This window comes from Anabrus simplex, chromosome 1 (genome assembly GCF_040414725.1).
Source record: "Anabrus simplex isolate iqAnaSimp1 chromosome 1, ASM4041472v1, whole genome shotgun sequence".
In the NCBI taxonomy this organism is placed as follows: domain Eukaryota; kingdom Metazoa; phylum Arthropoda; class Insecta; order Orthoptera; family Tettigoniidae; genus Anabrus; species Anabrus simplex.
This window is the reverse complement of record NC_090265.1, coordinates 1,144,277,897-1,144,302,974: the sequence shown is the minus strand read 5'-3', so window position 1 is coordinate 1,144,302,974 and position 25,078 is coordinate 1,144,277,897. Positions and strand designations below refer to the sequence as shown.

General features: G+C 39.0%; 1 protein-coding gene across 4 annotated transcripts in view; it reads right to left on the bottom strand.

Annotated features, from left to right (window-relative positions):
- Fbl6 (F-box and leucine-rich repeat protein 6) overlaps positions 1-25,078 on the bottom strand; it is a 113,285-nt gene that overhangs the window by 10,857 nt on the left and 77,350 nt on the right. For all 4 annotated transcript variants that reach the window (XM_067150663.2, XM_067150671.2, XM_067150657.2 and 1 more), the window contains exons 7-8: positions 23,039-23,261; positions 5,280-5,439 (exon numbers count right to left, since the gene is read on the bottom strand). In XM_067150663.2, coding sequence (XP_067006764.1) covers positions 5,280-5,439; positions 23,039-23,261 — 383 coding nt within the window. The remainder of the gene's footprint in view (positions 1-5,279; positions 5,440-23,038; positions 23,262-25,078) is intronic.

Below are 25,078 nucleotides of genomic sequence, written 5' to 3'. Positions count from 1 at the left end.
CTCTGAAATTTAAGTCCGGAAGGATTCCAGGGATGCTCCGACTCAAACTCATTGCAGATGCTGGGACTCCCCACAACCCCAGGTCCCGATGCATTGCATAGCACAATGGTGGATTTCTCATTCGAAATGCTACTTGCGGTAGTGCTATCTTGAAGCGGCCTTTCCATTCTGCAATTGAAATTGTACACTGTACAGGGTGGGAACTGAAATTCCAGGTTAAGATAGGATTGTTAATCCGAAATGATTATTTTTTCGTGGTTTACTCCATTAGGTTCTTCCGCTCTGTCTGCCGCTGGGAACCGAGATTCCTCGTCCGCCTTCGAGACCGTTGACCAGTTAACACTGTTATTCATATTGGTTATGGACGAAAAAGTGAAGGAAATGAAAGTAAAATATGGTGATAGCAAGCTGAAGGTAATGCTGTTTGTAGATAATATTGTGGTGTGGGGAGCAAACAGAGAGTAAGTACAAAGGGCAATTAGACATACTGAGCGAGATTACTGAAAATCGGCATGGAAAAAAAGTAAGACAATGGTGTTGATTAGAGGAAAAAGGGAAGGGAAGGGAAGGGAAGGGAAGGGAAGGGAAGGGAAGGGAAGGGAAGGGAAGGGAAGGGAAGGGAAGGGAAGGGAAGGGAAGGGAATTTAAAAAATTAGGGTCAAAATCTTGAATCACAATTAGTCCGTACAAGACGCCTGAGTATTGTGACTCATCTTTCAGGGTGCAAAGGAGCAGCGAAAGAGTCTAACACAACGATGAAAGCATGGCAGTGACATTTTACAGAAGATCAATATATACATCAATATAATAAGACAATTACGAACGTGAAAGAGACTCAAAGAACACAAATTTAGAGGAGATAAAGGCATTACTAGGACTTCTGTTTTATGCAGGAGTATTGAAATCGTCGCACTTGAACACGGATGAAATGTGGAGTGATGATGGGACTGGAGTACCTATTTTTCGGTCTGTAATGTCTCAGCAGCGCTTCCGGTTTCTTCTCAGAGCTCTTCGCTTTGACGATAAAAGGGATCGTCACATTAGATTTGCTGATGATAAACTCGGTCCACTGTGTGAGGTTTCTGAATACATCGTAGCTAAGTGTCAAGTAAACTTCAGAGTATCGGAATATACCACAGTCGATGAAATGCTGTGGGGATTTCGTGCAGGTGTCCCTTTCGTCAGTACATACGAAATAAACCCGCTAAGTACGGCATAAAGGTGTTTTCCATTGTTGATGCTCTCATTTTCTACGTCCTGAACATGGAGGTCTACTTGGGCAAACAACCACAAGGTCAGTATCATCAAATCACACAAACTCCTGCTGAAGTTGTAATGAGGCTTGTATCACCTATTTCAGGAAGTGGACGTAATGTCATCCATGACAACTGGTTCACAAGCGTTCCCCTAGCTCAGTGCATGTTGCTGCAACATAACCTAACAACTGTTGATACCATTAAAAAAAATAAGACAAAGCTTCCTCTTTGCTTTGTGAAAAGTACGGGGCATGAAGTACACACTTCCATGTTCAGATTTGGCAAGAATCTTACAACTCTGGTATCCTACGTACCAAAGAAAGGAAAGGTTGTCATCTTAATTTCAACGATGCACCACAGTATATCTATTGATCCTAGCACAGGTGATGCGAAGAAACCGGAGATCACTAAGTTCTACAATTTAACGAAAGGTGGGGTTGGCGTAGTCGATGAAATGCCCCTTACTGGATTTTTTTTATCTTATGGACGTGACAGCTATCAATGCACTAGTTGTTTATTCCTGGAACAACAAAGACAAGCATCAAGTGAGGAGGCAGTTCTTGAAAGAACTTGCAAAGGAATTGGTTACGTCGTATATGAGGACCCATTTGCTGGCCGGAAATCTTAGCCGTCAGCTTAGGACAGAAATTCTACGCACTCTGAAAGAAATGGATCCACTTCCTGAGGGACCTCAAGAAGACAACGGTACCAGAAAACGAAGATGATGTTCACTGTGCTCCAGGACTGGCAACAAAATGTATCAGACGTGTGCGATCTGTAAGAAGTTTGTATGTGGAATCCATGGCAAACTGACTTGCCTAGACTGTCTGGAAAATGCCTGAACCAGAGACTGAGAACTGTGAGAAGCTGAATTTGTAGTAAATGTTTTTTTTAAATCCTAGCCAGAGATTCTGAATTTATCAGTTGGTTTCAATATTTATTAGTTTCTGTTACTTTTTATATGTTTACTAGTATCAAAAGTTTATGTGTGAAAATCATTGAAAAATTCAACATGGTGCCTATTCAAAAATTATCTCAAAAACTTTCTTCATGTTCTCAGAAGGCATTCGTGTAAAATAATTTCTGACTTTTAAAACAATATTCTAGAAAAGAATACTAATCTTTGTAACACATGCAATTAAGTGGAGGTTTTGTATTAACGTTTTAAAAATAAATTTGTAGTTGTATAGTAAGAACATAAATAAAGGTTCTGTTGTTTCTATGTCCAAGATAATAGTATTAATTGATGTATAAACATAGCTTTAAAAAGTAACAAGTCCTGACAAAACATGTTAAATAATAATTTGTGGGTCATGGTGACCCACCGCGACCACTTTAAGATACACCATGTGCGCGACCACTGCCGGGTTGATGAAATATGTTTTGATTCATTTATGTACGATTGCATGTTCTCATTAGTGGCTAAAGATGACGCACATCAGTGTCGAAACTAGTCCTAAGTAAATGTTGTAACTTAATTAGTTCAATGTTATTTTGTAGTGAAAAGGTGGACTTTTTCATTTTCATTTTCTGTTATTCTCAGTACAATACGGACCTAAGATGAAAGTCTTAATTTTAAATTAATGATATACGTGGATATTACGGCGATAACCTGTAATTTGTTAAAGATTCCGTACACCCTTCACAAATGATAGGTCCCACATGGCATGGCTCAGACGATGTTACAGAGGTTAGAAATTCAACATGGCAGGTCTTGGATGATGTCACAGTGGGCTATGCGAGGGTACCAACCTAGTTTCAACACCAGGCTAGTGAAAAGATTATTAGTCTGACTTGGTTAGGTCCGGCTTCCAACAAGACAATTGGGTAGGGGACAACCAATTGGTCAACAGGCCTCTAACATCCCACACACTCCACAAGGTACAACACGATTAATAAGGTAAGGTAAGGGTTATTCTGCCTAAGGCAGGTCCGAACCTCCGCAGAGGTATTCCTGAGCCGGAGTTTACGTGCGGTAGGGCGGCCAGTTCCTTTCCGCTCCTCCATTCCCTTACCCCCCACCAACAGCGCGTGGCAACCCATCCAACTCCTGACCACGCCCAATGTTGCTTAACTTCAGAGATCTCACGGGATCCAGTGTTTCAACACGGCTACGGCTGTTACGATTAATAACCTTATGACTAATTAAAATGTACCCGGCACACGCCGTGACTATTTTAAACTGCATGATTTTCTCATTTTCAACGAAGGTGGAAGTCCTAGCTAGCCAATAGCAACACAGAAAATGGTGGCAGATTTGAGTTTTACAGTGCCTCTGTTTTAATTCTTGTAAATAAAAAATACTTCTAGGGGTCGGTTAGTGGGTCGAGGAGAAGCGTTGGCACCAGGAGGCTTGTAGTGAGGTTGCACGTTAATATCTTTCGCACAGCACTCCAGACTACAAGATCTTTGCTCAAGACTAGCAACTCTGAATCGCTCATACATTCTTGCGTAACAGGTTGCTGCTATTATATGCTGGAGTATTGAGTTGTCTCTTTAAATTAAAAAACCTTTTGCGTGTGTTTTCCTTACGTACGATCGATCCATGCAGGAAAATTGCGCCCGAGGACAAATTTTTTGACAATCGATGCGATAAAACGATAGTTCGAGGAAATTCAACATTGGTTTATATAGAACATTTTTGGGACTGAATAAATTGAACGATGAATACAGGAAAATGACAATTCTGGGAACGATGCATCGAGATTCTACTGTACTTGCTTAGACTTTACTCAGTCAAGATCTAAGCTTTGGACTGAAATATACAGCTGAATTCGGAAGAAAAACATAAAGAGCCCAAAATATTTTTAAAAAATCCCTTGCTACTAACATAATCAATGATTTTTTAAAAATCCTATATAATAATAATAATGTTATTTATTTTATGTCCCACTAACTACTTTTACAGATTTTGGAGATGCCGAGGTGCTGGAATTTTGTCTCAAAGGAGTTCTTTTATGTGCTTGTACATCTACTGACATGAGGTCGATAAATTTGAGCACCTTCGAATACCACCAGACTGAGCCACTAACCCCGGCTTTTAAGTCCTACAATAACTTACTCTTCTTATAGCTAGAGACAGTAAAACATAACGGAAAGGTGTTATACTCTAAAAAAGGTGAGGTTATCACTGACAACTTGGTCACTTCAATGCTTAACCATGTGGTCTACTTCAACAAAACCTGTGGGGAGCAATCAGAATTACACCCAGTACACCCAGAAGTACTGATACCAGTGAAATAATCTCTGTGTGTATGTTTGTACGATATTTTTGCATTTCAATCTATTTAAAGCTGTTGTAAATATATTAATAAGTGCTTTATAGTATATCTGTTCATTTGACAAAAACTGACAGAAATAATTACAAGCTGAGGAAAGTTTATAATATAAAAATATTGAAGGGAAAAAGTTAATGCCAGAGTTATCAGTTTTAACACCAGAAGTGCAGCAATCTGAATACCCCCTAGAACTGAGACTGGGTCATTTATTACCCACCCCTCCTTTTTGTTATTATTAATGAATAGATGGGGATGTGGTAACTAAAGAATATGCCAGTATGTGCACTGGATATTTTATTTGAAATTGAATATACATAATGTATTTTGATGTAGAATATTAAGCATACAAATAAGGGACATGTAGACAATATGATTGTCCCACTTCACTGACCACAATGAATCCAGTTCTAAGCCCTTGCTCCTATGGCACCGCAAATGTACAGTATAGCAAGAAAACCTCCCATCTCCTCAATTTTTAGAGACCAATCATCTGACATCAGTACACACGATGTATATTATGCTGTATATAGTTTCTTTGTATGAATTGCACTTCACACGACACACGTTGAGCATACATAATATTCCTTAGCTGTACACTTGCTACAAATACGTTGCCTTTTTTTAAAAATTAAAATTTTTTTTTTTTGCACAACAAAGAACTAACAGCTAGGTCACAAATGACTCACCCGTGGTTCTAGTGTTAAAATGTGGAGAGGACCCATTCTAAACCAAAATCTACACATACCTTAGCGGAGATTCTTCTCCCCGTTCAGCCAGGGCTGATACAGCAGCATCCAGGGGCTCAGTAGCTGTGCTCCAGGCTAGATCCATCTCCACAAGACTGTGACTCCACTTCTGTGCAATGAGTTCCAGACCAGCAGCAGACATTCGTGTCACATAGCAGCCTAAAACAAACATGTGAATTTTACCTAAATTATGAAATTCAAATTCTGAAAATCAAATGGCAAACAATTAGTTTCAGGGTAGATTACAACAGATGACTATTACAGATAAAATTTGGTTTGTATAAAAGAGAACACACTTCTTTTACATGTCATCAAGTGTTAGAAACGGCCTTAGAATATAAGTACAGAGTGGTCGGAAACAGTGTGAACTGGATATGAGTGTTAGGGGGTTAGTCATACTGATAAACAATTTTACATCTCATACTAAAAATACTAGAGGAGTCCTTGGGGACAGAAAAATGAATGTTCTAGTGTTTATGTACTACTAACACTGAGAACAATGTTCTGTGAGGTTATAGACAGATTTGCTCAGCCTACAACTCGGAAGAAACCTTTGGTGTAAATTGTTTTAGCAGTACTTATTTCTATCAGTTTCTTTTACTGTTAGTTACAATATGCCCTTCTATTTAATTACCGTAATTAATTAATGTAGATTATTTCTAAGTCTGCAGTTTTAATTCTGTTTGTGATGATGATGATGTGGTGATACCAACTGACAGTTTACAAGTCATTGAAATAATCAGTGAAATATTCTCTTATTTGCCTCTCATATTCACTGCAACTGTTGTTCCTGTGATCTAAGTTCCCACAAGTTTGGACAGTTTCATTTTCTGGAAATTGTAGAGTCACTTCACGATAGTGTAGATCACTGTCACCATCCTTTTCCCTTATTAGGTTATGGAGTACACAAGCACATTTGATAAAAGAGATGACCTTTTCCACGTCTGTGTCAATATTTGTATCCAGAAATCGCCACTTAGTGCGTAATATTCCGAATGCACATTCCACACATTTTTGAGCACTAAAGTGTTTATTAAACCTTTCCCTTCTAGGCGTTAGTCCTCTCCCCGGATGTGGCCTCAAGAGGTAAGGTTTTAGAGGATAGGCTTCATCTCCAAGAAGCACCAGTGGCAGTTTTACCTCTGAGTTTGGTAATCTTTTATCACTAGGCACATTAAAATTATTGGTTTCCAATAAATTGAAAAGAGGGGAAGTTGTGAAAATGCCTCCATCACTCTATTTTCCTCTCGACCCCACTTCAATAGTTAAAAATCTTTTGTCTGTGTCAGCAACACCTTGTAGTACTACGGATAAATATTTGAGATAATCGAAATAACTGGAGCCAGAATTAGGAGAGCACTTTATCTGACGGTACTTTCCGTCGATTGTACCGAAGCAATTAGGGAACACCCAGCATTCATAGTAGTCAGTGGCCACTTTGTTTAGTTTTTCTTCAGTAGGTTGTGGCATGAATTCTTCAACCAGTTCACTCCAAATGACCTCACAGGTTTCTTTTACTATTACAGAAACCGTAGATTTTCCTGCCCTGAAGGAAAATGCCAGTGACTGAAACCTAGAAAATAAGAACAGTGTTAGACATTTATTTTAAGTATTTTTTAAAATTTTAAACCATTAGGCCTAATATAAGATTATATTAATTACTGCATACAGTAGTTATAGAATATTTATTACTGCGTTCTACTTCAGGAGACGAGGCGAAAAACAAGGGGAAGAATTCGAAAGACAAGTTTTGGAAGGAACTCCAGAAGCTTCCAAAGACATACAGCGGTTCCGAAGCAAAAACCGTAAAATCATCTTGGGCGTTTTTTGACGCCATGATGTTTGTAAAGGACATCATTCTTCCCGGAAGAACTGAGAGAAACCTCTACCTACAAGAGATGCCATCGCCATCAACCGCCTCTTATGTGGGGGAAAGTGAACATACTATTGGCAGTGATGGTGAGGAGGTATCACAACAGACAAATGTGTCCTCAGATACCAAAACGCTAAAACCAAGAGCCTGGAAGCGTAAAATCGATCCATTCAACGAGAAGATGCTGGAGCTCGAGGAAAAAAGATGGACATATTATTAGAAGAACAAAGGCAAAGACAGGATTTCAGTGATCCCGATTACTGTTTCTTAAGGACTCTTCTGCCGCACATGAAGAATTTAAGCACGGTGGAAAAATTAACATTGCAAAGTACACCCTTGCTTGAAGTTTTCAATAAAGTAAAAAGACACAAAGCAAGTGAAACAGACTGAAACCCTTGGAACTTTTGTTTTTTTCTAATATTCTAATATTTTTCTAATACTGAAAAGTAAATTTTAAGTAGAAGCTAACTTGTTCTTATTTACTTTTCCTTGCCAAGTAGGACAGCTCTTGGATGTATTTTGAATGAATGTGACTTAATTTCTTCCACAAAAGTTTACGGAGACATAGAACTAATCAATTTAATTTATACATACAACTGCACCATTACTTATAGAATGCAAGAACCTGTGCATTTAATTCAAAAATAGCCTTACCTTATTGTAATGATTAGTCTTTCTGCAGGACTGATGGGTCTCTGGAAGTTGGTGACTTGCTTCTGTAGTCGCGCCTTAAGTTTGTTTAGTAAGAAGTCAAACGTTTGAATAGACATACGAGTATATTCGAAAAGTCTGTCAGGAAATCTCCTAGTTCCCCATATAAGTGATGAAATACTCCATACATTTCACGTTGATTATTAATTGGATGAACACCAAATTCTCTTCTGACCCTACTACGAACTCTTCTTTTTAGATAAGAATTTTCTAAAAGCAAAGACAAATGGGAAAACTTTGAAACCGCCATTATCTAATCAGCACGTGTAGGGGACACGCCGCGCTGCTTACTGACTCTCGCAAGATGTCCAAAACAACGGTCCCTCCTCCCCCCACTCCTCAACTTTTGACAGCGGCAACGCTTCGCTCGCCGCCCGCACTGTGGCCGAAGCCTTATAGCGGATAAAAAAGCTTCTGCCAGTACATCCGACATAACTGGCCTCACAATTACTGCATTTTATTCAATATACTCCTGAATGACTATATTTATTGTTTTCATTGACAGATTTAGTGTTATGCAAAATATTGGCATTATTGTGTTTAGTTTTGTAGGCTATTCTTAAGTTGCGTCTTTTGAAGATGTTAGTTATGGGGTGGATGTAGATGTTGTTGAAAGCGAAGAGTGCATAATCTTTCTTACATTTGTTGTCTCTGGTTAATTTTGATTTCAGCTGATGTTTTATCTTTTTAATGATTTTGTTGATCATGTCTTTCTTGTATCCATTTTGCTTTGCTATTTCATGCATCAGATTAACATTTTTTTTTTTAAGTTCTTCATGAGATAAAGGTATCTTGAAAGCTCTATATATCATGCTAGGGTAGGCTGCTTTTTTTTTTTTTTTTGTGGGCGTTGGGATGAGTAGAGACTATTTTTATTGCGTCAGATGTTTGTGTAGGTTTCCTGTATATTTTATATGTTAAGTGATCTTCATGCTTGGTAACAGATATGTCTAGGTAATTTGAAGTGTGGTCATCTTCAGTTTCCATTGTGAATTTTATGTATGGGTCTATTCTGTTTAATTGTTCTAATATGTTATTCTCGTTAGTAATTAAAATATCGAAAATGTCGTCCACGAATCTGCACCAGAAGAAAATGTTATCAATTTTACTAATTTCTTGATACTTTAGGTGGTCTATGTAAATCTCAGCTAATATTCCCGATGCTGGAGATCCCATGAAAAGGCTTTGTTGTTTATAGATGATGTCATGGATTCTGAAATAATTGTTATTAATAGCAAATTCAAGTAGATATATGAATTCTTCTATTTCGAGAGTACTTAGGTTACTGTAATTTTTAAAATTAGTTTCTATTAATTTTATTGTTTTTTTGTGTAGATATGTTAGGGTACATGTTGATTATGTCATATGATACTAGGTTGTGGTGTTGCTCAATTTTCAGTTCTTTTGAGATATTACAAAATTCTATTGAGTTTTGTATTGTTTTATTAGCTAAGAATACGTAATGTTTCTTAAGAAATGCTTGAATAAAACATGATAATTTATATGTTAGACTTGATCTAATATTTATAATATTCCTCATGGGCATATTTTCCTTACGGATTTTAGTGAAAAAAACTAATAAAATATGGTTAACAGATGAAATAAAATTCCTCTACAGAAAAAAACAATATCTAAACATCAGACTCTATGAAACACACCTAAACGCATGCCATGATTTACCTCGAAACTATTGGGACAATTTCCAACAAATAACCCCAGACAAATGAACAAACTTAGCAATTCGTAAACAGAACACATTAGACAGAAAGTTAAATGCACTTAAACATTCACAAATCCAAAGTAAACAAGGTAGAATCCCCAATAAAAATACCCCCATTAAACCAAACAAAGATAATAAACACTTTTTTTTTTGCTATTGGCTTTACGTCGCACCGACACAGATAGGTCTTATGGCGATGATGGGTCAGGAAAGGGTTAGGAGTGGGAAGGAAGCAGCCGTGGCTTTAATTAAGGTACAGCTCCAGCATTTACCTGGTGTGAAAATGGGAAACCACGGAAAACCATCTTCAGGGCTGCCGACAGTGGGGTTCGAACCTACTATCATTCGAATACTGGATACTGGCCACACTTAAGCGACTGAAGCTATCGAGCTTGGTGAAAACACATGTTTCACCTGCCTATTAAGAATTTAACAGACACGAACTTTGATGAAATAGAAACCAATGTATGTATGTATGTTGTATGTTGGGTATTCAGCCTGAAGGCTGGTTGGATCCTCAAAAGGTTCACCATTAGCTGTCATAGATGGCCTAGGTGTCACTGAAGAGGCGTGCTAGGGAAATGAGGAATGGGGTAGTTTCCCGTTGCTTTCCTCACTGAGCCAGAAGTTGCAATTGCACATCAGTCTGCCAAGCCCACTGAAATGCGTGCACCAACCTACCCTATGAGTGACATTTTCACACCATTCATAGCTGGGACTGGCTGCATAAGGAATGGCATTACTAGCGTCATTCATACCTCAGCCACTTTCATATTATCAATATCAAGTATAAGACTGAGACAGGTCAATGAAAGTAACAATTTTATTCTAGCCCATACCAGAAGACATAGTGCACTGTAAACACTACATCTTGCTAGCAAAGGCAAAGAAACCAATATATTGAGCAAAGGGCCTAAACATTATTGGGAAAATACATCAACGTTTCAAAATATTACTACTATTATCACAGGAACTGAAAATGCTCTAAATCAAGTTCCCCACGACCTACGTAACGAAATCAGATATGAAGTTAAAAAAGACTACCACAATACATAAACACGATTAGCAACAACAGTAACAACAGAAATGCCGTCAACTGCATACAACTCAAGAGACTTAAAGACAAATTAAGCGCAACAACTTATTAGTAACGAAGGCAGATAAAGGTAATACCACTGTCATTATTGACAAAAATGAATACATAACTAAAACTAAACAACGATTTCTTGATAATACTTTTAAAATTACACAAAAAGATCCCACCACTAACATCCTGTAAAATCTCAAAATATTACTAGAAAACACCCATTTCCTTTTAAACAAGCAAGAAATCACAATGCTGACAATAATGAATCCCAGACTACCGACTGCGAAAGCATACCCTAAAACTCGTAAGGATTTCTTTTTTGCTATTTGTTTCACGTCGCACCGCCACAGATAGGTCTTATGGCGACGATGGGACAGGAAGTGGTTAGGAGTTGGAAGGAAGCGGCCGTGGCCTTAATTAAGGTACAGCCCCAGCATTGCCTGGTGTGAAAATGGGAAACCACGGAAAATCATCTTCAGGGGTGCCGACAGTGGGGTTCGAACCTACTATCCCCCGAATACTGGATACTGGCTGCACTTAAGTGACTGCAGCTATTGAAAATGTACCCATGAGGAATATTATAAATTTTAGATCAAGTCCTACGTATAAATTATCACGTTTTATTCCAGCATTTCTTAAGAAACATATCATATTCTTAGCTAATAAAAATTACAAAACTCAATAGAATTTTGTAATATCACAAAAGAGCTGAAAATTGAGCAACACCACAACCTAGTATCATATGACATAATCAACATGTACCCTAACATACAAACACAAAAAAACAATAAAATTAATACAAACTAATTTAAAAAATCACAGTAACCTAAGTATTCTTGAAATAGAAGAATTCATAAATCTGCTTGAAATTGCTATTAATAACAATTATTTCAGAATCCATGACACCATCTATAAACAAGGCCTTCCCATGGGATCTCCAGCATCGCGAATATTAGCTGAGATTTACACAGACCACCTAGAGTATCAAGAAATTAGTAAAAATGACAACATTTTCTTCTGGTGCAGATTCGTGGACGACATTTTCGTCATTTTATATACTTCACAATTAAGTATTTATTTATTTTCCACTTAGTCGATACAATGATTGCTTAAGGCAAACTTTTAATGGTCAAAAGTGGTACATGTTTCGTATATTATCAACATCTTCAGCCACATAACACTGTTTAGATGAAAAATATATAAATTGACAAAGTAATGCTTTAGAGGAAGTGTCCTTAAAATTAACATAAGATTGACAACATTAAAACAAACAAATAACTCAAGAGAAAATATATAAATTATTTCTACTGCTTTCTGTTGTAGAAATTATTTCTACTGCTTTCTGTTGTAAGTAATACACACATTCTACTCTTTAACACATTCAATAGACATTCTCGACTAGTAAAATCGCTCGCGCGCACCAAGCTCGATAGCTGCAGTCGCTTAAGTGCGGCCAGTAGTGATGAGCGATACCGTGATTTGTGAGTCACAGCGTGATTTGATATCGTGATTTTCTGATATCAGTGATTTTTAGTCGTGACGTGATCACCGCATCGTCCATGCTGCTTGGTGCTTGTTATTTGTAGCTTGTGATCAAGAGAATGCCTTGTTATTGTGACTAGGCTATCTCTGTGTAAACATTTATAAGAAAATCAGCCACCTAAGGGTTTGCATTTAATAAACAGCCTACATTTTGGTTGCATTACAGACACGGTTGTTGCCAATTTACTTCTACGCATACAAACATAATCATTTTATTATTTACATTTGTTTTTTGTAGACATGCCGAAGTTCAACCAATATGTCAAGGAAAAAATAGGATCAACATTGGTAACAGTCATGTTTTATACTGTAACCGATTACTTGGTATGTGCTAGGAAATGAAATTCTACACATTTATCTGGCACAAGTGAAAAATATAATGATGAATGACTATTCCCAGCCACCTAATGTAAGGTTAACGATACCAGTGCACCTTTCCCTAGATACCAGTACCAGCAGTAATTTAGAAAAATATATGGTATGGAAAGGCATTGACCCAGCTGCGTGAGGGCAATTGGGAAGCTACAATGAGGAGCGGTCTAAGAGGCACGGCAATACACTTGAGGGATATGACGTGCTGACCACATGGCTATCTAATATCTGCAAGCCTAGAGCTGCGCAGCAGCTGTAAATGAAAGCCAAGACCTTTCGAGGCCTGGAGTGTTCTTGTTCTTAATTAACTTTAGAGTAGTAGTGGTTTAAATGAAATAATTCAAAATTACAAATTTTATTCATTAGCTATTCCTTATCTTAGTCTAATTTTCATCACATTATTGTGTTTTAGATTTCACAAGAGCATGCTGATAGTGCTAGTCACAAAGCAAAATCAACCATGAAAAGTAACACTGGACAGACTCTGCTCACACAAAGTATACCTCCCACAATCCACAGTAGTTTCTATGCTCATATGTTTAGAGCCCTAGCTGCTGAAAATATCCCCTGGAATTCTGTGCATAGTCATGTTTTCAGAGATTTGTTTACAGAAATACACCAACAACACATACTTTCAACATCTACATTAAAGAAAAACTACTTAGATATAGGAGGTAATTTTGCCAGTCACAGAGGATATTTGGGAGTCCTTACATAGGGTTGTATGTGGACAAAACCAGCAACTCTGTGGGCAGGTACATTGCTAATCTTATAGTAGGAAAACTGGAACCCAATTGGCATTTACTGCTCTCCTTTGTTCTAAGCAGCTTCAGAAAATAGAGCAAAGCATTGTGTACATCATCAACAAGGGGTTCCAGTTGTTGTATCCTGGGAGTGTTGATGATTATAAAGACCTTCTCCCTGTCTCCAATGCTGCTTCCTACATGATTGCTACTCTACCTCTCGTTAAAACTTTCTACCCTTCTTTAATGTCCATGTTACTTGCATGGCCCATGCCTTGCACAGACTCACAGAAATAGTTAGGGCCAAGTTGCCTGCAGGAAATAATCTGATTTCAACAACGAAGAGAGTGTTCTGTAAGCTTCCATCAAGAATAGCCATCTTCTGAGAGAAATTCCCCTCTATTCTTTTCCACCACAGCCAATCATCAGCCGTTGGGGTTCCTCAATGGAAGCTGCCCTGTATTATATCGAACATCTGTGATAGACAATATGCCTTTAACAGACAACTCTGCATGTGTGTCGTATGGGCAAAGATCTGCTAAAGGATTATTCCAGTGTTCAGAGAGACATTGCATATATTCAGGCAAATTTTTCATTTCTTCCAGTCAATCATTACAAAAATAGGAAAAAAAGTAGAGCCTCAAACAGATATATTTTGTAATTGAGGAAGCTGAGAATATTATACAAAGTACTAGGGGTAAAGTAAGGGATAAAATAAAAGACAGGTGGGCTAGTGTATTGCAGAAGAATCTAGGTAATTCAGTGCAGGAAAGGATATATCAGGTAATGGATGGGGAAAAGTAGACCTACCTAGTGAAATTGAACTGAAAAATGTAGGTAAATTTTGCTATGCCCCTCCAACATCTGTGAGTGTAGAGCACATTTTTTCTGCTTTAAAAATTGTTTTAACAGACAAAAGACGCAGCCTGACTGTGGAAAATTTGGAAAAGATTATTGTTATGTGCTGTACAGCAAACTACGACTGAAAAGTGCAGTAGGAATGTTCCTCAAAAATAAATACGCATACCAGTACTACGCATTTAATTTAATTTTAGTACAGTACTGATGAAATTTTTTTGTTTCCTAATCCATAGCTGTTTGTAATAAAAGCCTGTTTAATTATGCCTTCATTTTGCAACTATTCCTATTTAGAAAGGGTAGCCTATACCACATTACTGTACTTAATGTAAAAAAAAAATATCACATTACAGTGTAGGTCTATATTGTCATATTTTAAAGTTGATTTTCTGCCTATTTTTAAAGCATATTTGAAGTGCCTATATTCTCTTTTAAAAACCTATTTACTTGTTTAAAAGGCCATTTTAGGTGCCTAAAACATTTTTTTAGAGTCTAAAATCCCAGGTCTGTACCATCAGATACATGCCGATTGTTGACTACTGCTTTCTGGCAAAGCAAGTGAGAGGTGCTTGCATTCCAAATGTTTATTCAGATTTGAAGTACTTCTTTTTAAGACAATTTCTGTTTGCTCATATTACATATTGTGAAATTTTCATCCACTTCTTCAAAGGACTGCTACAGGTCACTGTTCTTCCTTTTTCTAGAAAACGCCATTTCAGTCAACTTGCCTCCTAATACTGAGCTTCAGTGACAATATGCCCCCGGGCATTCCAAAATACAGGAGAAATACATGTTCGTTACTATTCTAGGAGAGTCCCGTGTACCACGATTTTTTTGAACGTGCGCTTAAAAATAATACCACACTGCGAGTCAACTGACAATTTCCCGAAACTGATATTGCAAGCGATGCCGAGGATTATAAGTGTTTCAGTTGTTAATATATTCGGGACGAATGTGCTCAATTCCTACAAATACATTATATACTGAACGACATGTTGACGTCCTTAAAAAATTAAATCAACAAATGTCCATACTGTTGGTAATCATGGCGATGCTGCTTCCTTGAACGCATCGCTTCGCATGGATACCGTTGTGGCAGCACATGTCGTGATATCACGACTGATCACAACATCGATCACAGTCACAGTTTAGGTAGCAACATTCTAGTTCTGTATATGGAGTTAAGAGGGCGCACGATGATCACTTGAAGTGAAATCACGACTGATCACAGTGATAGCGTAGAAAGTAACAGTCGTTACTCGTGATTTCTTGATATCAGTGAAAAAATCACAGTTCGTGAAATATCGCCCATCACTAGCGGCCAGTATCCAGTATTCAGGAGATCGTGGGTTTGAACCTCACTGTCAGCAGCCCTGAAGATGGTTTTCCGTGGTTTCCCATTTTCACACCAGGCAAATGCTGGGGCTGTACCTTAATTAAGGCCACGGCCGCTTCCTTCCCACTCCCAGCCCTTTCCTGTCCCATCGTCGCCATAAGACATATCTGTGTCGGTGTGACGTAAAGCCAATAGCAAAAAAAAAAAAGAGTAAAATCGCTTTTTACATTCCCTTTTTTCTGTTCTACACAGATTGACAAGTCCAATGGAACGAGTATGAAGAGGGGAGCATTCGTACTTACCAAATCTACTAATGATGCTGACACTGTAAAATACAGCAACTTATAACTCAACATTATGATGTTTTAGCAAAAATTAAGTAGGTTAATTGCACAATAACAGACAAAGTAAATAAGCGTGTGCACTCATAAAGAACAGAGTCTCAATATACTGGTGAACATACTAGATTATTCTTCACAACTATAACTCACCTATGCACCTTAGAATTTACCATGAGCAATTAATGGAAATAATGTTTTACCAACACAGTTCAAGAAGTTTTTAAGTGTGTCACAAGGTGTCACAAGAATGCTATTGAACATTTTAGACTATGAGAACAACACCAGAAATATATTTTAACACTATAAAATATTATTTTGATGAATTATGTGTCATTCATGATTAGATTAAGTAGTGTTTTAGAATTGTACACTGTTATTATTACTAGATTTCTCAAGCAGCTGAAGGTGACCTCAGTAAAAGGTCAAACCGGTACTGTGATATTACTGTGATATAGAATTGTTTTAGACGCTTTATATTAATAAAAGTATTGATTAGGTGGAAGGTTCCAGTCTTTATATTTGTGTATACAGGAAAGGGTGATAAGACATACAGCTGAAAATTACAGGCCAGTCAGTTTGACATGCATTGCATGTAAGCTTTGGGAAAGCATTCTTTCTGATTATATTACACATGTTTGCAAAATTAATAACTGCTTTGATAGAAGGCAGTTCGGATTTAGTAAAGCTTATTCCACTGAAGCTCAACTTGTAGGATTCCAGCAAGATAATTATAGCAAATGACCTATCTAAGGAATTTGATAGGGTAGATCACGGGAGACTACTGGCAAAAATTAGGACTATTGGATTAGACAAAAGAGTGATTGAATGGGTGGCTATTATAATAATAATAATAATAATTTTGTGTGGCTATTGCTAGCTGGGTGCAGTCCTTGTACGTCAGACCCTCCGATGAGAGTGGGCGGCATCTGCCATGTGTAGGTAACTGCATGTTATTGTGGTGGAAGATAGTGTTGTGTGTGGTGTGTGAGTTGCAGAGTTGTTGGGGACAGCACAAACACCCAGCCCCCAAGCCACTGGAATTAACCAATGAAGGTTAAAATCCCTGACCCGGCCGGAAATCAAACCCGGGACCCTCTGAACCGAAGGCGAGTACGTTGACCATTCAGCCGATGAGTCGGACGCAGATGATGTTATTCTGTGGAGAGTAATAAATAAGATGATGATGATGCTTGTTGTTTAAAGGGGCCTAACATCTAAGGTCATCAGTCCGTAATAAATAAGTTATAAGATTTTGAGCAACTGCAAAATGACCTTGATAATGTTGTGAGATGGACAGTACGCAATGGTCTAATGATAAACGGGGTTAAAAGTCTGGTTGTGAGTTTCACGAATAGGATAAGTCTTCTCTGTTTTAATTATTGCATTGATGGGGTGAAAGTTCCTTATGGGGATCGCTTTAAGTACCTAGGTGTTAATATAAGGAAAGATCTTCATTGGGATAATCACATGAATGGGATTGTATTAAGGGGTACAGATCTCTGCACATGGTTATGAGGATATTTAGGGATTGTAGGAAGGACAAGCCCCTGGAAGTAGTGGAAACGTTTAAATACCTGGGGAGTGAATTAATGGAGAATGCTCGACTGGATGCTGAGATTAGTAAAAGGATTCAAGCTGGAAGTTGTTTCTATCATAGTGTAAGAAATATGTTACGGGACAAAGATGTGCCAATGGAAGCAAAGGATACTATGTACAAGATGTATTACGTACCCATAACAACTTACGGAGCAGAAACTTGGACAATGACAAAGAAGGATGAGAGTCGAATACAGGCAGCCGAAATGAAATTCTTGAGGAGTATGATACAGAAGAGTAGACGAGACAAAATAAGGAATGAGAAAATCCGGGAAGAAATTGGAGTGGAAAAAATGAACGATAGAATAGAGAAGAGCCGACTAAGATTGTTTGGGCACATAAAGCGAATGAGCGACAAAAGAATGCCAAAAAAGGTGATGGAAATGCAAATCCAAGGAAGGAGAGGCTGTGGACGACCACGATTGAGATGGAAGGATACCATCCAATGCAGCATTATAGAAAGAAACCTGGACTGGGACACAGTGTTGGAGGAGGAGTGGTGGAAAGACCGAAGAAAGTGGAGAGGAACCATATTTGCCCCTACCCGGCTACAGCTGGATAAAGGGAAATGATGATGATGATGATGATGATGATGATGAGGAAGGATGTAAAGGAGAGGCTCTCTTGTAAGACCCCAACTAGAGTATGTTTCCATTGAGTGTTAATAATGATAATAAAAAATTTCACAGCTCTGGAATTTACAAATTTAAGTGTTTCCAATGCAATGCCAGCCCAATAGGCCAGACTGGAAAAAGTTTTTGTATCCAATATCAAGAACATATCACTGCCAAGAAATACAATAGAGTTTCTGCCAGGAGCACTCACATGCCAGATTTTCAATCATTCCTTCTGTTCCTTTGATCTTGATCTTGTTATTCTATGGTGAAGAAAACAAAGGGATTGTCTTAAATATTTATGAAAATATTTTTATTCATCTCATTCAAAGATATAACCTAGTCAGTAATCTTAATGACATTTCTGACAATGTGACGTTCTTTTTGATGAATTTTCAGAACTTTTAAGAAGCAGGACATTATTCCTACCGTAGATATTTACACGCAAACTTCTTGTAGTTCTCCTCTTGTCCTGTTCTCACTAGTACCTCCCTCCACTTCTCCTCTGCTGCAGTCACAGCTTATTCAGTCCAGCACAGGCTCGGCAGTAAAGCACAGCTCATCCAATGGGGCCAGTGGAGAGTCGAGTCGAGTCGAGTCGAGTCGCTTCGCTGCCCTTCGCTTCGCTTCACTTCACTTCACTTCACGTTTCCTTTCCTTTCATTTTTTTTTTTTTTTTTTTTTTAATTTTGTGAATTAGACTTCTCGCTTATGTCTGGTGAACCTTCAAAATTTTACGATAATGAAGCTTACTTCAGATTTCGTTCCTTCTTACCTATTGCTACAATTTGATCTTCAAAAGCAACAATGTTCAATATTATTCTTCAAAAGGTGTCCCCCGGCACATCTGACACTGCCTACAATGTTCTTATTTTCTACCACACATCATAAGTGTGTGTGTGTGTGTGTGTGTGTGTGTGTGTGTGTGTGTGTGTGTGTGTGTGTGTACGAGGATTGGGGCTAAAGTTATGGCAGCTATTTTTTTTCTTGCAGATATGTGAACGGATCACAAACATATATGTGTCGTGTGGAAGTTCTGCAGGCATAGTGTGTATGCAGAACTACAGATGGCTCTGTGATAGCTGGTAGTAGCGCAGCAAGGGCTGTGAAATCAGTCAGTTGGTGAGTGTCGTGCGAGATGGAAGTAACCCGTGTTAAGCAGCACGCTTCCATCAAAATAGCCGTTCTCTGAGGGAGAAATGCGATGGAATGTCACAGTGAATTAGTGGAAGCCCTTGGGAATAATGCCCTACCATACCGTACAGTAGCATGGTGGATAGGAAAGTTTCAGCAAGGATGTGTGTCAACCAGTGATGAGCAACGTTCGGGACAACCTGTCAGTGTGCGGACCGATGTGACACATGCCGTCATCGAGCAGCTCCTGGATGAAGACAGATGATGGACGCTACTGGAGTTAGAGAGGGCAAGTGGCGTCGAGAAACGCACCGTCCACAGGATATTGCGTTATGAGCTGCAACTGTGCAAAATCGCATCGCGGTGGGTGCCACATGCACTGACGGAAGTTCAAAGGTGGGTGCACTATGCAATACGCTCCGACCACCTTGCACACTTGCAACAGGACGGCGATAAATTCTTGTCACGAATAATCGCCATCGATGAATTCTGGGCCAGGGCATACGAACTAGAACTGAAACGTCAGTCTGCGGAGTGGCGACATTCTAGATCACTAAGGGGGCAGAAGGTCCATCAGAATCCTTCCCCAGTCAAATTGATGGTGATCGTCACGTATGACGTCAGGGGTGTCATTGTTTGCCACTTAGTTCCACATGGCAGAACAGTGACCGCACAGTACTACAGGGACTTCCTGGTGTGAAAGGTATGATGTGGCGTTTGGGAGAAACATCCGGATCTTGTGGACAGTGCAATAATCCTGCACAATGCAAAACTACATAAAGCAGAGTGTGTAGAGCAGCTACTGCGACGTTGGGGATGGGAAGAATTGGAGCACCAACCATACTCTCCCGACATTTCGCCCTGTGACTTTGATCTCATTCGAAAGATTAAGGAACCACTACGTGGTATGCGGTTTGGAACATGAGAGGACATTGCTAATGCTGTGCGCCAACAGGTGACCCGATTCACACATGGTGCAACAAATGCTGAGGCAGATGGTATTCAGCGCCTCCCACATCGTTGGCAGCATGTGGTGTCAGTAGCAGGGAACTATTTTGAGGGTCTTTAGGCCCAGGTTTGTCATGTCTACTTTATGTGTACTGTTGTCATTCTTTTGCACCGGGAAGGCCATATTGCCCTGTATACTACCGTAATAAATTAGTGTGTTACGATATTTCAGTGCTATTCATTGTCCACACATGTAGTTAACACCTTGTCCTTTTGTCTGTATATGTCACATTTTCCAACTGGACTGGTATCTTCAAGAAAAAAAAAATAGTTGCCATGACTTTTACCCCAACCCTCGTATATATTTATTTATTTATTTATTTATTCACAGCTCTTCAACTGACAATATTTTGATATCCAGTGAAGACTTCAAGACATTAATCAAACATTCTATCTTAGGAGAGTATTTCCGTTCTACAGCGTGAAAAAAACCCCCACAAAACACACACACACCCTCTCTCTCTCTCTCTCTCTCCTCTCTCTGTGTGTGTACGTGCGTGCATGTGTGTGTTATTCAGGTAATGGTGGACTATGACAATTTTTATCAATGGAATTCAATGTAGCTTAAGATGTCCCAAATAGGGACAAAATATGTCCTACAAAACAATTTAAATATGATTGTGTAGTTTTAGTGATTTGATAAATCATAATTTGTATTGAAATTATGGAATTATACGAAGGCCATCCAATAAATGTTTTCCTATTTATTTTCTCTGCAAACCACATGTTTAAAAATTAAGTTGGTACAGCAGGAACTTTCATTGTGGTATGGTGGCTGCGCTTGACCTGCAACAGTCAGCTGCCGTGGAGCTACCACTTGAAAGCGTATCCGCTTGTAAACTCTGTTCTCCTATTTGCTTTCTCACGGCAAAAAATGAAACAGCTATCAATATTCATCGCCATTTACCATGTTTATGCTGAAGGATGCATGAGCATTGAAATGGTTTACCTGTGGCGTTCATGGTTCCTGGAATGACATCAAATGTACACGATGACGAGCACAGCGGCAGGCCTGTTAATGCTACAGGCAATGCAGCCACTGTTACAGTTCAGAATGTGGTGGATGAAGATCAATGCGCCATTTTGATGAGATAATGAATTGACTGCCTCCTGGTATGGATATTAGACGTTCCTCTATTGTGACGATCCTGTCACATGTCTTGCAGGATCGAAAAGTCTGTGCCAGATGGGTCCCACGGTTACTTACTGATGTTCACAAGCAACAATGGATCGAGGCAGCCTGGGCTTTCCTGCAAATGCTTCTAAGAGAGAGAAATCAACTGTTTTCCCGCACTGTCACTGGAGATGAAAGCTGGGTGCATCATTCAACTCCAAAAACAAAACGACAAAGCGTGGTATGGAAGAAACCTGGCAAACTTGCACCAAACAAGGCCAAGACCTCAGCCTCTGCAGGCGAAGTTATGGCTACTGTCTTTTGAGACTGTAATGGTGTTCTACTGCTTGACTACCTGCCCCGACGCACTACAGTCACAGCTAAGAGGTACTGCACGGTCGTTACGAAGCTCAGAGCTGCAATCAAACGAAAACGTCCTGGTCTTCTGCCTCGGAAAGTGTTGCTCTTTCATGACAATGCACATTCCCATTCAGCTCAAAGGACCCAGGATTTGCTGCAGAACTTCAAACGGGACCTTTTCCCCCATCCACCTTATTTTCCAGATCTTGCCCCAAGTGATTTCCATTTCTTTCCACAGTTTAGTTGCACCCTGGAGGCAAGCGGTTTGCGACTGATGTAGAGGTGGAAACGGAGGTGAACTGCTGGCTATGGAGATAGGACCTGGCCTGGTATGACGAAGATATCAAAAAACTGCTGCCAAAATACCAAAAATGTTTGGACAGAAATGGTGACTATGTGGAGAAGTAGTGTACGAGTTGTAGAATGAAAATAATATATTTCACAAGTGTAAATAACCCGCTTGTAGTTTTTGTAAAGTAGGGAAACTTATTTACTGGATGGCCCTCATACAACTCTGAAAGAGTGACTACGATCAATATCCAAGGTACTTCCAGAAAACCTTGGAGTCAGAGCTTATCGGCAGAGCACTGGACATTTCCTGACACCACAGCTGAAGCAGCAGAGGAAACTGAAATCACGGTACACCAACAACGGGCATTGGAGAATTCTCTTTACCAACCAGAAAGTCTCCACCATTAAAGAGAGCTTGGGGTTGCAGCTTATCGGCAGAGTACTAGACATTTCCTGACACCACAACTGAAGCAGCAAAGGAAACTTAAATCAAAACAGCTCCTGCAATGGTACGCCACCAGAACGATAGGGTATATGCGGCTAGTTCTCGGAAAGCTCGTGACAGATTTTTTAAGGTCCAGAGAAGTCACCATCCGTCCTCAGTCATGGTTTGGTGTGGAGAGGGCTATGAGAGCATCACCAAGCTTCACTTTTTGAAAAAAAAAAAGGCATAAAAACAAGTGCCAGAGTGTATGTGGAAACTGTTCTGGACCCTTTTATGAAGGACTTGAGTAACAGCATGTTCAACAAGATTCTGCACCCATTCATAAGGCAAAGCAATGATGACTCAACAGTGGTTGCACGGCAATGTACCAGACTTCATCTGCTGAACAGCCTTCTGGTAGTTCCAATCTTAACCCTCAGCTAGATTAGGTATATATTTTGTATTTGCATGATACTGATGTAATTTACAGGACAATCTTGCATATTACGATTAGCATTTTCTACTAAAGTTTAGTACAAATAAATTCTGATAACTTTTACAGATTTATACAATAACATGCCCTTCATAATCTGTACTATAATAATGCATGCTCTTAAACATAACTTCAACAAACCTGAGAGAAAAAGATGCTCTAAATCCCAAGCAGGTACTCGCACAAGACTTGAATCAGATATACGAGAGCACCCACGGACATCCAATAATCGCAGTTTGTGTGAGGTCTTCAGAATACGCTCCACAGCAGAGTCATCAATGAATGGTGTGGAGTACATGCCATCTAGTCCTGCAATGCCAGCCACACTCAACTCCTCCAATGCAGGAAACCCTGGAGATGCAACCTAAAAGTGAAATAAAAACTATGAAAGGGTAGCCAAAGAAGTAGAGAGTTTTAGGGAGCCAAGGAATATGGAGCTATCAATTTTTTTACTAATTTGTTTTACATTGCACCGACTCAGACAAGTCCTATGGCAACGATGCAAAAGAACAGTCCTAGGATTGGGAAGGAAGTGAGTGTAGCTTTAATTAAGGTACAGCCCCAGCATTTGCTTGGTGTAAAAATGGGAAGCCATGGAAAATGGGCTGCTGTCAGTGGTGTTCAAAGCCAGTACCTCTCGAATGCAAGCCAACAACCACACGCCTGGAACTGTGTACCCTACGCACTGAGTTGCTACCAATGTAAGATTCTCCTTCACAATATCCAAGTAACATGGAGTAAACAGAGGTCCCGTTCAAAATTAGACACAGGGCACAAATAATGCACTTCAAATGGTTAAGCAACTGGCTAGGAAGGAATCAAGAAAGGAGTTCATCAAGAAAAGTGATGAGTGAAAAAGGGAAACACTGGGTGATCGATGTAAGCACTCCATTTCACTGTCAGAAATTTGTTCATTTCGAATACAAGTGAGCTTAAATTTATTACAAGAATACCAACAGTTTAAGGAAGAATTTCAACCATAAGACCAAACCATTAAATTTGTACATCCTGTATGCACTGACTGATATTTCAGTGAGAAATAGGTGACTGTCATTAAGCTATTATGACTCAAGTTATCTTTTCTCCATAAACAGCTGAGAAGTTTTAAAAAAAAAACACAAACGCTACAAGAAAGATAATTACACTAACCTGCAAAGAGTTGTCATCTAAATCTGCCCTATGAAACCTCAGTTTAAAAAATAATCAGCAAAAAGTAAATATCTTGCTATTTTGCTTTACGTCGCACAGACACAGATAGGTCTTTTGGCGATGATGGGATAGGAAAGGCCTAGGAATGGGAAGGAAGTGGCCGTGGCCTTAATTAAGGTACAGCCCCAGCATTTGCCTGGTGTGAAAATGGGAAACCACGGAAAAGCATCTTCAGGGCTGACGACAGTGGGATTCGAACCCACTATCTCCCAGATGCAAGCTCACAGCTGCGCGCTCCTAACCGCACGGCCAACTTGCCCGGTTCAGCAAATATCAACTGATAACTATGATAAATATCATCATCTATTTAAAGTTAGAACTTAAATGAATGAACTAAGAAACTTTTACTTGATTTAGAACCAATTATACTGTTATGCTTCCACACTCAAAGTACAATTATTGGGTTCAATATGAACTGATATATCTCAACAAATGATTTTGCTGCCAACAATGTTCTTTATTCATTAGACCTTGCATAATGCATAGAATGTGGCTAGGTTACAAAGCCACAACAAGATGTAACTGTTCATCATGGAACAGAAAAAAATAATTAAATGTTCATTCTATGCACAAGGAAACAATCTGCGCCAGTCCTTTCCAATTTTGACTTGGCTCAGGTCTTTGTGCAGTCTGCTATTTCACCTTTTCCTTTGTCTGTCCATGGGTTTCTTCCTGCAGGGGAAAAATTTGTCAGCTTCCAGTGGTAGCTGGTGATTATCCTATTAGTGGTGTTAACAAATTCAAATTTTGTAAACAAATACTGTAGTTCAAAGTTGCAAGCACTATGTTGTATATTTTTGTTATATGAAATCACATTATTTGATGATGATGCTTGTTGTTTAAAGGGGCCTAACGTCGAGGTACGAAATGAAATCCACTGACCGAAATAAAAAAAAAATGTCATGAAGAATGAATGGATGGACATGAACACACACAAAAGAAAAAACAAAAACAAACAAAAAACAGTGGATC